The 13911-nt window shown below is 40.7% G+C and overlaps 2 protein-coding genes across 3 annotated transcripts in view; one reads left to right on the plus strand and one right to left on the minus strand.

Moving 5' to 3' along the window:
• Nucleotides 1–13911, minus strand: part of LOC125455489 (exocyst complex component 3-like) — a 128482-nt gene that overhangs the window by 95540 nt on the left and 19031 nt on the right. The gene's annotated exons all lie outside the window — the stretch shown is intronic.
• eif5 (eukaryotic translation initiation factor 5) lies at nt 3617–12180 on the plus strand. Of its 2 annotated transcripts, XM_048537593.2 has the most exons (12): nt 3617–3731; nt 3867–4023; nt 4846–5125; nt 5210–5291; nt 6241–6413; nt 7743–7854; nt 7959–8083; nt 8421–8582; nt 9757–9918; nt 10153–10317; nt 10738–10866; nt 11049–12180. In XM_048537593.2, the coding sequence occupies exons 3-12, from the start codon at nt 5054–5056 to the stop codon at nt 11142–11144; spliced, it is 1278 nt and encodes a 425-aa protein (XP_048393550.1). In that variant the 5' UTR covers nt 3617–3731; nt 3867–4023; nt 4846–5053; the 3' UTR covers nt 11145–12180. The 2 variants fall into 2 exon arrangements, with proteins under 2 accessions (XP_048393550.1, XP_048393551.1); XM_048537594.2 differs by lacking the exons at nt 3617–3731; nt 3867–4023 and adding an exon at nt 4483–4583.

A 13911-nucleotide genomic window follows, 5' to 3' on the forward strand; every position in this document is an offset into this window, starting at 1 on the left:
AGGGGGTGCATATCTTGCTGTACATCAGTATGCTAATCAATCTCACACCTGGTCCATACCAACAGGATACACAGCAAAACAGTGGATCTGCGGCAAAACAGGCAGCCACATATTCTAAGGAGATCAGTCCTCACTGAAGTCCATGCAAGCAACAGTCAGTCAGAGGGTTACAGTGCAGTAAATCAAGTGCAGCTTCCCATACTGCAGAAAGGCATTAGTTACAGTCAAGCATCCGTTTGTGTATTGCGGGGATGGGGGCTCTTAGGCAGGTTGCTCTTGGCTTTGGGAATAGGCCTAATGCTGTCATGTCTAGTTACTCACTGAATATGGGCATCGTTGTCTGGACCAGCGTTTATTGTCTGTATGTGGCTGCTTCTCAGAAAATGGTGCTGAGCTGCCTCCTAGAACCGTAGCTGGCCACTTGCTGTAGGTAAACCCACAATGCCATTAGCAAGGGGATTCCAGGATTTTGATACAACAAAACTGAAGGAATAGCGATATATTTCCAAGTCAGCATGTTAATGGCTTGGAGCATGCAGGTGGTGGTGTTCCCATGTAGCTATCAGACCATAATAAATAGGAACAGGATAGGCCATTTGGCCCCACAAGCTTGCTCAACCATTCAATAAGATCATGGCTCATGTCCACTTTCCTGCCCTTTCTGTATAACCCACAATTCCCCTACTGACCAAGAATCTAAGACTTAAATATACACAAGGACTCTGCCCCTCAGCTCTGGGTGGCAAAGAGCTCCAAAGACTCTCAACCATCTGAGAAGGAATTCCTCCTCATCTCAGACTTAAAATAATCCCTTTTTATTTTGACATGAAGCCCTGTGGTCCTAGAGTCTCCCATGAGGGGAAACTTCCTCTCAGCATTTACTCTGTCAAGACCCTTAAGAACCCTATAAGTTTAAATGAAATAAACCCTCATTCTTGTAAATTCCAGTAAATACAGTCACAACCTGTTTACTGATAAGACAACCCCTCCAAAAATATCTACTGCCCTTATCCTTCAACATGGTAGTGGTCTTGGGTTTGAAAGTACCCTGGTGAATTTCTGCACTGCATCTTGTTGATAGTACATATGATTACTGTTGAGCATTAGGGAGTAGAATGTTTGTGGATGTGATGCTGATCAAGCAGGCGGCTTTGTTCAAGCTTCTTGAATGTTTCTGGTGCTGGACTCATCTAGACAAGTGGACAATATCCATCAAGTTCCAGACTTGTGCTTTGTGCATGGTGGATAGACTTGGAAGTCAGCAACTGTGTTACGATATAAGCATACATAGTAACTTCAGCATCCCCAAGGTGCAGGTTAGTCCAGCATGAGGGGTAGGTGCTTGTCCCTGCCTATTTAATATGTACCAGTTATTTCCCTGGGCATATCTGATCACGTATCTTGAGAGATGAGGCGGCAGTCAGTCTGTCGGGTTCAAACCCCAGACACAAAAGGTAGATCAATGCTTTTGAAACATTTTCTGATAAGCCCATTTTGTAACTTGATAAGGGTATTGAAACACCAAGAGTGGAGGGAGAGATGAGTCGGCAAATTTAGTTAAAATAATGGAAAATCATTCAGTTTTCTCATTTTCACCTGTTTTCATTTTTTCTATTCTGCCATTGACAGTAGTCATTTACCGACAGTCTATCTTTATCCTGGCTTATCTTTTAACACAGTAATTGCACTAAGCAATTTACAATCTTTGTTCCTTTCAGCACCGGAAACCTAAGCAAAAAAGCTATTTATGTTGCAAAGCATTTATCCACATTATTACTGGCTTACAATCGTAATTTTATATTTGCTCCTGCAAAGAAAAGGAAAAGGTAATTTATCTCTACATGGAACATTTTTGGTGCTTTTTTTTCCCTAGAAAGCTTCCTTTTCAAATTGTTTCTCCACCCCCCCCCCATATTTTCCAACCCATAATACTTCATGCAAGTCTTGCAGAGATTAAATTTCTTCAACCTCTCATTTCTCCCCATGAATTTTTCAGACACAAGATAATGATTATCCCACATGATTTGACAATAGAATATTTTTGTTAAACCAGGTCCATGCTTGTGATGGATGACATAATTATAAACAAAACTTGCTGTTAACATTGTACAATACAGCCTTAAATTATATAACATAACTCAAAGGACATGGTAGCATGGTAGCACCAGGCGACACGGTGGCTCAGTGGTTAGCACTACAGCCTCACAGCGCTAGGGACCTAGGGTTTGATTCCGGCCTCGGGCGACTGTCTGTGTGGAATTTGCACATTCTCCCCCTGTCTGCATGGGTTTCCTCCCACAGTCCAAAGATGTGCAGGCTAGGTGGATCAGCCATGCTAAATTGCCCGTAGTGTTCAGGGGTGTGTGCGTTATAGGGGGATGGGTCTGGGTGGGATGCTCCAAAGACTCAGTGTGGATTTGTTAGGCCGAAAGGCCTGTTTCCACACTGAAAGGAATCTGATCTAATGGCAGTTTATAGACCGACATTTTCCTAGCTACCATCAATTGCAACGAAGGGTCACAGACCTAAAACATTAACTCTGGTCTTTTCTTCACAGATGCAGTCAGACCTTCTGAGCTTTTCCCGCAACTTGTGCTTTTGTTCCTAATTTACAGCATCAGCAACTCTTTCTGTAATGAGGTGGTACAGTATTTGTGAAATACTGCTCCACAAATCCAATAGCTCATTGAAATTGCATGTGATTAGACTTAAACCCACTCGAGCACATAATTGATACAGTATGTTGCTACACTGTCAAAGGCGTTCAGCTTTTTAAGATTTGAAAAAAAAGCCCATTTGCCTACATAAATGGATGTGAAACATCACATAGCATATTATTTGGAGGGCGAGAGTTCTTTCGGTGCCCTGGCTAATCAATCATTTATCTCCCTTTAACGGTTATCGTTGCTTATAAGCAATTATGAAACCAATGATAACAAGGTGTGGAGCTGGATGAACACAGCAATCCAAGCAGGAAAGCTACGCTTGACCTGCTGCATTCATCCAGCTCCACACCTTGTTATCTCGGATTCTCCAGCATGTGCGGTTCCTATTAGCTCTGCTTGTGAACTATGTTGCGCTCTTATACGTTTTCCTACTTAACAGCGGAAACTACATTTCAAACGGACTTCTTCATCTGTCACATCTCGTGGAAGTTATGAAAGTCGCTATATAATTGCAGATTTTGTCTTCCCATCAATTCCTGTATTTCTCCCACAATTATTAACATAGAAGCTCAAAACGACGAATTAGAAGTTGATGCTCACTACACATCTATACTGTTTATATAACTGCTGGAAACGTGTCGACACCGCAGCCGATTCTTCTAGAAACTTGAACTGACCCGTCTCACCCAACAGTATTGAGACAATGGCTCTCAATTTCACAATCTCTCTCGGCCACATGATGCAATCAGCCTCAAAACCTGCCACAGATCAACCAACCGGCACACCAATCCACTCTCGCGAGATCACCACCTCTTCCTCGCGACCCCCCCCCCCTTATCTTCAGAGCCCTGCGTACTGACGTCACTCTGAATGACAAGCCGCTCGATCACGTACAACAAAAGCCCCAGGGACGGTTTTCCAATGAGAAAGCTAGTAGCTGCGCAACAGCCAATCGTAGCGTGGGCTTGGGGCGGGCCCTATGTGCTATCAAGCTAGATTGAGCTGACTGACTGGCGTCGATATAGAAAGGCGTTTTTTGTGGTTTGTAGGGCAAACGTCGTGGAGGTGAGCGTAGCGGAAGGAGTAGAGCGGGCGGGCGAGCTCGTTAAAACAATTTATTCGGGCCAAATGATAAGAATTAAGGCGGAAATTGGGGCTGTTTAGGATTCACGTTGACTTTGTGATTTTTCTCGCTCACAGATTGCCGCAAACGAGGGCGTCTCGCTCCACCGACGGGCTTTTTTATTTGTTGCGCAGAGAAGGACTTCGGCGTCTCGGCACCGTGACGTGCCGTCCAGTAGTTCACCATATCCAAGAGCGATTAGGCTTGTGTTTATGTCTTTGTTTTGTGAAAACGGTAAGGTTCTGCGTACGAGGGATGTAACTTAATTTAGGATATGGTAAAGTAAATGATCGGTAACTGAAATGTGCTGGAAAAGCTGGATGAAGCGTTACTCAAAATGGCGCCGTACGGTCCCGGCTGGGACTGAGCGATTCCCTCCCTCGCCCGTGTGACGCAGTCTGCACCACTTTTCGGAAGGCTCCTGACTTGTACTAGGAGCCCGCGGTGGCACCCTCCCGAATGGTGTAATATCGCAGCTCGTTTCTCGAGGAGCACCCGTAGATGGTTAGCCGCTAAGAAGCGTTTATTTAAAGAAGGCAGGATATTTTTCGTTGCCCTGCAACGTAAGGACTACGCATGGTGGCGCTTGGTAGTGACTCACGTGTTGCGGAGACTGTGTGCCTGCACCAAGCAATGACTCAGCGCTTGACTGCCTCCTCCCCTTAAATGCCACCTGGCTGATCATTTATTATTCTCGTTAGTCTTCGTTCGTGCCATCAGCTGAAGTGCACTTATTTCCAATGTTTACAACAGATCAGTACCTGTCACAGTTGGAATACGTGACTGAACACTGGGTGAAATCTGAGTTTTTGGTTGAATTACCGTAAATGCTATACTATCTGACTTGTAACTTCTAGGCTTTGATTTAATGCATATGCATATGCATTAATGATAAGATGCATGTCTTTGCTTCCTTGTTTAAAGAAACAACAGTCTTTATAGTTTTGTTTGAAACAATGACTGTAGAATATGATGCAAATTCATAAATGCATCCATGCAGAGTGTTTAAGTATTTTCTACCTAACATCTCTTTATTTCTCTCTCTTGTAACTACAGAGCTGTTGCGCAGCCGTTGGTACCTGTGTCGGGGAAACCTAACCAACAAACGGGGAACTTGCAGCCTAAGTGGCGCAAACTTTTTCATGTCAGAGACCGAGTACACTTGCAATTGTTTATGTCATCCATTCTTCTTCAGACAGAAGATACCAAAAAATTCCATTCAAAGATCTTTTCACTTTACTCATAAATCTAATAGTAAACCAGAATGGCTGTCAACGTCAATCGCAGTGTGTCTGACCAATTCTATCGGTACAAAATGCCCCGTCTGATTGCTAAGGTAAGAGTAATTGGAAATGTTTGAATTAGTTTTAATGTGGAGCTTGACTGTCAAAAGCTAAAATGTGATTTGTTTTTTTCTTAGGTTGAGGGCAAAGGGAATGGTATAAAGACAGTAATAGTCAACATGGTTGATGTTGCCAAGGCGCTTAATCGGCCTCCAACGTGTAAGTATTAAATAATTCTTTTTATTTAGAGACCACACAACTGTCCATCTCTAATTGGAAATTGTATTAGTCAATTTTCTTAAGCATTCTGCATGGATACATGTAACAACTTTCGCTATTAAAATCTCACTACCTGTTTTCTTAGACTAGACAGCTAAATCTGCTGATTAACTTATGCCATATATTGGTAGCTTTTAATGAAAATTTAGTAGAGAATAGTAATGGTTGAAACCCGGCCCATAACAATGGCTCACTGAACCTGGATCTTCTCTAGAATTTCCCATTAACCTATTCTTGATCAACTTCCCTCTTTGTAAAAGGAATATGTACTTCAATATCAGTTCTCTAGCTTACTCCATCCCTGGAAAAGGCTTGATGGATAAGGGCACAAATTTGCCCAAAATAACAAGTGAACAGTTGATTTTTGTGAGATAGGCTTTGTTCTCTTGAAATAACTGTATTAATTGACTGCCAAATCTCAATTTGAGGGTGGAGGTGATCCTTGGCTGTGAATGTGCTATGGAGCACATCTGTACAACTTTTTGAAACAATAAATCTATTGCACCCTGACTTTTTTTAACTTTTTAGCACTATGTACTTACAACAAATAGATTTTAGTGGGTGAATTGCTGAAGGACAAAAGCAGTTTGTCCAGATGCCTCAGTTTTTATTTTAGACTGCTGTATTATGTAGGTTGGAAGCATGTGGTCTACAATATAATTGAGGTACTTTCATGACTGCAGGTGAACATCCTGCAAGGCCCTGGTCCTCTGTCCTAGTGCAGAAAATGGGAATCACTGAATTAAATCTTTGTTATTAGCAGTTGGTAAAAGTCAGCTGTACTGTCGTATCTTGGCTGAGCTGAAGGGTCACTGTTTAAAGTTGAGAAGTTTTTAAAAATCAAAACAGCATTACACTTAATTTTTTTTCCAAACATTTTAAATTTTAGATCCCACCAAGTTTTTTGGTTGTGAGCTGGGAGCTCAGACCCAGTTTGATTCAAAGAATGACCGTTATATTGTGAATGGATCTCATGAGGCGAATAAGCTGCAAGACATGCTGGATGGATTCATTCGGAAATTTGTCCTTTGTAATGAGTGTGAGAATCCTGAAACTGACCTGGTGAGTGTTCAGTAAAGCTGAAATACTATTGGCTAGTATAGCACGCTGTTATTTGCAGCATGATTAAAACCAGTTGAAGGTAAAGTTAGCTATAGAAAGCTTGGTTCACTTTATGCCGCTTTTGTTCATAGATTTGTGCACAGTCTTGATCTCTCTCTCTTTCTCAAGCTGCACCATCTCACAAAACTTGTGCATTCCATTCCTGCGGTTCTTCAGTCTTTGCAGCCTTCCATGCTCCTCTTTTCTGTCACCTGAGGCTGCCTTCCTAATGTTGAGGGCCACTATCATGTCTAATAGACTTTTATGTAATAACACTTTCAAGGCCCTGTTCAACTACCTTCCAATTTTCCTTTCTCTCCAGCGTGAGACCACTAACACATGCATTATTATTTCAAGCAGGATCTCTTTTCCATCACAAGTGAAACCGCTTGTAACTTGTATACAAGTTTTGTTGTTCAGGGATCATCTGTTAACAGACTGGCTGGTCACTTTGTACTGTGTCCCTGGTGAGGCCACAGACATGGCCCCAAGATTTTTTGCCACTTTTTTCTTTAAAATGCTCTACCTTGTTAGTGCTTTCTATTCTGTGACCTGAGGTGCTCCTATTGAAAGCTTAAAACAAGCTTGAGAAACAGATCTTCCATCCCTGGCTCTGCACTCCATAACCTTCAAGTTCTAATTTTTTTTTTCTAGCAGTCCCACTTGGCCCAACAAGTCCACTCCAAGTATCCCAACCAGACCATCCTTGCTCTATCCCTTTGACGCTGCATTTCCTATGGCTAATGCATCTAACCTACTCCTGAACACTGTGGGTACTTTAACATAACCAGTCCACATGCACATCTTTGGACCACCTGGTGGAAACCCACGTAGACATGGGGAGTGTGCACACTCCACAGTCACCCATGGGTGACACAAACCTGGGTCCCTGGTGCTGAGGCAGCAGTGCTAAACACTGAGCCATCCCTCTTTAAGCAACAACATTGCAGATGGCAGAATTCAAAATTAACCACAATGGATTTCTAATCCGTCACCTTTTAACCTGTTGGCAGTGACCACAACCACTTGACTTTGACTTCTATTGTCTCCTGTATTTTCAGGTTTTGAATTTGTGGCTGCTGTTCAGGTGTTTATCTCTTATCTGGCTGCTAACATGGCATGCTGCTTTCTCTTTTACCTGAGATTTTTCTTGGTTTTGCCTCTCTTGCTACCTCCCCAGTTAGAGGGAACTGTTATTGTTCTGTTATGTATTTAAACTGAGTTCTGTAAATTATAAATTTGACTTGCAATTTTAAGACTGCATCAAGATGTATGATTTTAATTTTTCAGCATGTCAACCCAAAGAAACAAACTATCGGTATTTCTTGTAAAGCCTGTGGATACCGAGGCATGCTTGACACACGCCATAAGCTCTGCACATTCATTCTTAAAAATCCACCTGGTAAGTTTTTTTGGGTTTAGTGTGCTGTTGTTTGTTTTTTGGATAACATTTGAAGTGCAAACCAAAAGTCCTTAAGATATTTGACATAAGGATATCTGTTCCAGAAAATGGAGATGGTGGTTCAGCCAAGAAAGAAAAGAAAAACAAAAAGGGCAAAGACAAGGAAAATGGATCAGTACCTAATTCGGAATCATCCACCCACAATGAGTTTGATGCACCGGAGGCATTGGTAACTTTTTTTCTACATAGGGATTTACAGTACGTCCCAAGCAAGCTATTTCAGCTGTCAGCACCCAACGATAAGCATGTTCCTAATCCCTCTTCCTGCTGGTTTGCAGTTCAGGGTTTTTTGGATGTTTTATCCAGTTTAGCTTTGGAAAGCTGTGATTATTATTTCTTTGTATATTTCCCCCTCAGGAACAATATATATGCTAGATTTTAACACCTCCTTCAACCTGACCTACCATCCTCACCGCATGGCTTGCACACAATGTAGTTTAAGTAAATCTAACTGTTTGATATTCATACGGACTCTGGAAAAGTTAACTGCTTAACTTTTCCGCTAGGATGGTGAAGATGATGATGATGACTGGTGTGAAGAAACCACGGAGGAAGCCCAGCGGCGTCGAATGGGTGAAATCAGTGAGCATGCCAAAAATTTGACACTCAGTGATGATCTGGGGAAAACTTTAGAAGAAAGAGTGAACTTGTTCTACAACTTTGTCAAGGTATTCATTATGTCGTACACTTTCAGCTGTATGGCCCTAACCCTGCTTTTGCTCTGAAATTCAGTCTTCACTTTTTTCTATTGGCTTCCATCTGTAAAAGTTGAGCAGTATATACAGTAGCATTAAACAGAGCATACAGCACAAACAGGCCCATCAGCCCAACTCATCCATGTTAACCAGGTTTCCTAAACTGAACTATTCCTATTTGCTGGTGTTTTGGCCCATATCCCTTGTATCAATTTTTTCCAAATATTTAAATGTTGTATCATACCTGCCTCTACCAGTCCCTTTTTGGCAGCCTGTTCAAATAGATTAGGTTCCCTACAGTGTGGAAACAGGCCCTTTGGCCCAACAAGTTCACGTCGCCCCTTGAAGCATTCCCCCCGCCCCGCCATAACCAACACACCCCTGAACACTACAGGCAATTTTTAGCATGGCTGATCCACTAGCCTGCACATCTTTTGGATTGTGGGAGGAAACCCACACACGGAGAATGTGCTAACTCCACACACAGTCACCCGAGGCTGGAATCGAACCCGGGGCCCTTGCGCTGTGAAGCTGCAGTGCTAATCACTGAGACACCACCCTCCTGAGGAAAGGAAAAGGGGAGCAACAGTTAGCCCTTGTGTCCCTTTTTTTAAAATCTTCCCCTCTCCTTAAACCTATGCCCTCTAGTTTTGGACTCCTCAACCCTATGCTCTCTTGTTCTTTTCCTCTTTTGCATCTTTATATCTGGCAGTAACAGTGGAGTAGGAGGAGAGCATGACATCCCGGCCCCTGTACCCGATGCTGTGACTAGTGAAGTCAAGTGTGCAAAATTTTTTGACTACGCTTTAACTTGTCAGTTCCAAGCATTACTTACACAATGTGGTTCTTTGCAATAATTAGAACTAATTGCATTTCATAGAACTACAAAATATTTCTATTGTACTGAAGCTTGGTTTAGAAGCACAAACAGATCTAATATCAATGATGGAACTCCATCTTTAAATTTAATCACGACTTTGTATTTTCCCATTGTATGGTTGCATTGGATATAACTTAATGTCTTTGTTTTTTTGATAATCCAGAAATTGAGTATTAAATTAGTTGGTATTCCACTCTAAAAGCGGGGAAAATGAAGTCTGAAAACTGAGTGTTGGACAATGTAACTGGCTGTGATATTTTCTTGCAGAAAAAGAAGGAGGAGGGCATTATTGATTCTGCTGATAAAGATCTTCGATCAGAAGCTGAAAGATTGGATGTAATAGCTATGGGCCCTCTCATACTGAGTGAACTGCTTTTTGATGAGAACATAAGAGATCAGATCAAGAAATATAAACGACACTTTCTACGTGTAAGTAACTTCTCCCTCTCCCAAACTGAACAAAGCTGCAAATGCTAGAAATCTGAAAGATTGCTGGAGAAGCTGCTTCAGTCTTGCAGCATCTGTGGAGAGATGGTAGGAGGGTCTGAAATTCACTGGACTTAACGTTAACTGCCCCATGTTTCACAGGTGCTGCCAGATCTGTTTCCAGCAATTTTGTTTTGCTGTTCTTTTATAGTAACAATACAAACTTGCATTTGACAGTTCTGCCATGGTAATAAAAAGGCTCAGAAGTATTTACTCGGTGGCTTTGAGTGTCTGGTGAAAATACATCGGGACCAGTTGCTGCCCAGAGTTCCGCATGTGTTGAAGCAGCTTTATGATGCTGATCTCTTGGAAGAAGAGGTTATTCTTGCCTGGGCTGAGAAAGTAAGTTTGAGCAAATGTGAAAATTACATGTTGCTTATGTACTGTGTAACATAAAAATACAACTACACTAGTAGAAGCCAGGATAGCTGTAATATGCAGCCTCACTGACTTCATTACTCTATTTGAAATAGTCATGAAGAATTTGGCTGAGGATATCAATCTAGTTTTTAGGGGTGGTTGTGGTGAAAGTCGCAAAGTTTTGTGTGCTGGTTTTTTAAGCTGGATTCTTCATTCCTGAGACAAGCTGAGATGACTAATTCTGTGCAATGGGGAGCCATTTTTGGTCTCTGATTTCTTTTCATACTTCAGATCACACTGCAGAACCTTGGCTAACAGTGTGAAGCATTAGTCAGTTTTGCTGAGATCTACAGAATTTTAATGCAGAGTAACCAGAATAACTTTTTTAAAATTATAAACAAGGTCTCCAAGAAGTATGTCCCAAAAGAACTTGCCAAAGAGATACATGCAAAGGCTGACCCATTCATTAAATGGCTAAAAGAAGCTGAGGAGGAGTCTGAAGAGGAGGAAGATGATGAGAAGGATGTGGAGGTATCTATTTAATTGGGTCCCTTGCAATTTATGAATGTTACAAACACTTGCTGTCTAATGTGTGCATTGATGTAGATTCCACAATTGATCTGTCATTCAAATTTTGATCTTGGCAGCTCTATCTTGTGGAAATCTGGAGTATTGTGTTGCACTCACTTAAACTAGTCATGTTTATTTTACAGGTGGTTTATGATAGCTCTGCAAGAGAACTGACAGTGGAAACTGTGAAACCCATTAAGACAAGAGAGGAAGAAGATATAGATATTGATGCTATTTGATGTATTCTTACAGGGGACAAATTCAACCTATTAAATCTTTCAGCGGAGAAGTCAGTAATGAAGAAATTCCTGTATTTCAATTATAACTGAATTCAGACTCTGCTTTTCAGAGTCTACAGTATGATTCTAACACTTCACTACCACCTCCACCTACCAGTTAGGAACTTTTAAAGCATGTCCAAAGTCTAAATGGTAGAATGGTCCTACTATAAATTTGTCAACTTTTTTCTTGTTGCTATTGAGTAACGCTTCAGCAGTTACTGTGCACTTCTACAGGGATGTAAAATACAAATTAAAGGGGATTGTGTTCTGTATACCAGCACCTGGGTTTTTATTTGGTGTGTAAATGTAACAACCAATTTTCAGATTTTAACTATTAAAATCTGAACTAGCTCACTGTATATGGAGGCTATTGCCTCAACTGCCAAGCTGTCTGTAAGATTATATTGCTATTGAGTGCTTCATGACTCAGATGTCTGCAATGACTAAAGTAACAAAATCCATTATTACAACAAACTTCCTGTACATTGTATTAATCATCTTGGATGATGGGTGAACTTTAGCAGAGCCTGTGCTCTCTTGCCCACTTAAACATGGGTTTGTGTACCAACAACAGTGTTATTCAGACAGCAGTTTGTGTATTCTAAGCGACAAATTCTGCTTTTTGTGGATGCAATCACTGATACTGATGCACGTATGACAGTAGAATTAGTGGAATTTTGATAGGTGGCTTTTGCATTTTTTCACATGGAGTTTAAATGCATGTTTTTGGCAGTTTTTTGGCATGGTAGTTAATTGAAGTAATTCAATCTTTCAAAAAGCAAATGTTGCAGATACTGGAGATTTGAAATCTTGGATAGATTTGAATTTTGGCCACCGATTCTTGTTTCAGTAAAGCCTCTTGACCCAGAATAAGTGGTTTGGTGTTTTTTTGTTTTGAAATTCCCATCTAGTCTGTTTTCTTTAGAAAGTCAGGTCTTATTTTTAGGATCTAGTTCCTGTAATGTAGTAAAAGTAGAAGGGTTTGGGGGTGGGGGGGGGGGGGTTTGCAAAGACTAAGGTAAATTTACCCTGATCTAGGATTGACTTCATATGTGCCTTTTTGATCTTGAGTCTGTACACATTAATCTAAATTTCTTCTAAAATTAGCTACCCTCTAGTTGATTATAAAATGCAGCTTTTTTTTGAGGAAATTAACTGCACAGTCAGTTCAGTCAGCCACGGCCGCTGTACATCACACTTCTTTACTTCTGCCCATCATTCTAGTAATTATCCTACATGCACTTGCAAAAAACATGTAGATGTTTACTACTACTCTTTAGAGGTATTGATTGGTCCCAGTAGTACCGTAGTTGTTTTGAGTGAGATTTTGGTATGACCTTTGAAAAAAAAAAAGAGGTTTAAGATTTAGTCTGTCCTATTCTATCATAAACTCGTCAGTTTTGGGGTTTGCATTAAAGTTCATTGTCTAGTGAGATAAATTACTAACGTGGATCACTGGCAGTTTTGCAGCCAAAGATAACAATTTCAGATCTCCGCTGCAATAAGGAATAAAATTTGAAAATTTGAACCCTGCTACATCTAGTCTCTTGAATTGCTGTGCGTTTTCAAAATTTATCAGTCCTTTGCAAACTTTTATTCAAAAGGCCTGTTTCTGGTGTGTGAAGATCTTCACTTGAGGGCTTCTGATTTCAATAATTTTTTTTAAATTAGTTTTCTTTTTAATTCCGAGCATAGCAAATACTTTTTTTCCTTCCACCTGACATGGGAACTTGTCAGCAGAATTGACTTGGTTTTTCTGAAGGTTTTTTTTTTCAAGTTGTAGTGACCTTATTGTTACTATGGTCTGCAAGAGTTACTCTTCTAAAAATAGACATGGTATGGGATTGTGGTAGGGACCTACATTTGTTTCAATACTTCAGACAAGGCACAACAGCACATGTATATCAAAAATTTAAATCTCTTAAGCTGGCCTCCCTTCACTTCAAGTTGTGTTGTTGTTGTTTCATCCTTAAATGTCATAGAGCATGAGTGCAAAGCCAATTGAAATTATTCTTGTAGAAACATTGCATGTGAATAAAGTTAGCTTTTGGTGTGTAAGCTATCTGACATATGCTGGTCCTATTTCTTGACTTCTCCACTTCAGAAATACAGAGTTATGTTTGTTGCAACATCAAAAAAGGGGATGATGTTGCCTTGATTAAACTGTATTCCTTTTTTAAAAAAGATGTAGCAATATCAAGTTGTACTCCAGCATCTACTCCTAGGGGTGCAATTCCAGCTGTCTTGTAGTAACTAGTTTCACTAAACAGCTGTGGAGTACAGAAGCAAATACTCCATTTTAATCTACATAATTGCAATGACTAGCAGGGTTTTGCTAGATAGCTAGCTACTATTTTCCTATAGGTTTCCTTCAAAGGAAGCACATGTTTCAACAGCCAGCAAATCAATTTGAAATGAAAACAGCTGCAGCTCAACCTACATTGGCTGCAACCTGACTGAACTTACCAGATGGCGTTCTTCACCTTTTTAAAGAATCTCTTATTTGCTTATTACAACTGCAATCTACAGCTGTAGTTATGAAAACAAATGATTTTCATTAGGTGTTTAGTGAGCACTACTCATGAACAAAGTGGGGAAAGGACTAGTCACAGACTTGAGGTATAGATGAGCAATAATTTAGTGAATTGATTTCATGTAGTGGAAACTTCTTGCCATCACAAGTCCAGTGGAAAAGTGAGGGGAGTCCACTACCAGCAGAACATTG

Source organism: Stegostoma tigrinum, chromosome 10, assembly GCF_030684315.1.
Source record: "Stegostoma tigrinum isolate sSteTig4 chromosome 10, sSteTig4.hap1, whole genome shotgun sequence".
NCBI lineage: Eukaryota > Metazoa > Chordata > Chondrichthyes > Orectolobiformes > Stegostomatidae > Stegostoma > Stegostoma tigrinum.

Coding starts and splice junctions, on each gene's coding strand:
- eif5 (XM_048537593.2), top strand. CDS start 5,054: ATGGCTGTCAACGTCAATCGCAGTGTGTCTGACCAATTCTATCGGTAC. Junction 8,084..8,420: donor TTGATGCACCGGAGGCATTG/GTAACTTTTTTT, acceptor CTTTTCCGCTAG/GATGGTGAAGATGATGATGA. Junction 10,867..11,048: donor ATGATGAGAAGGATGTGGAG/GTATCTATTTAA, acceptor TTTATTTTACAG/GTGGTTTATGATAGCTCTGC.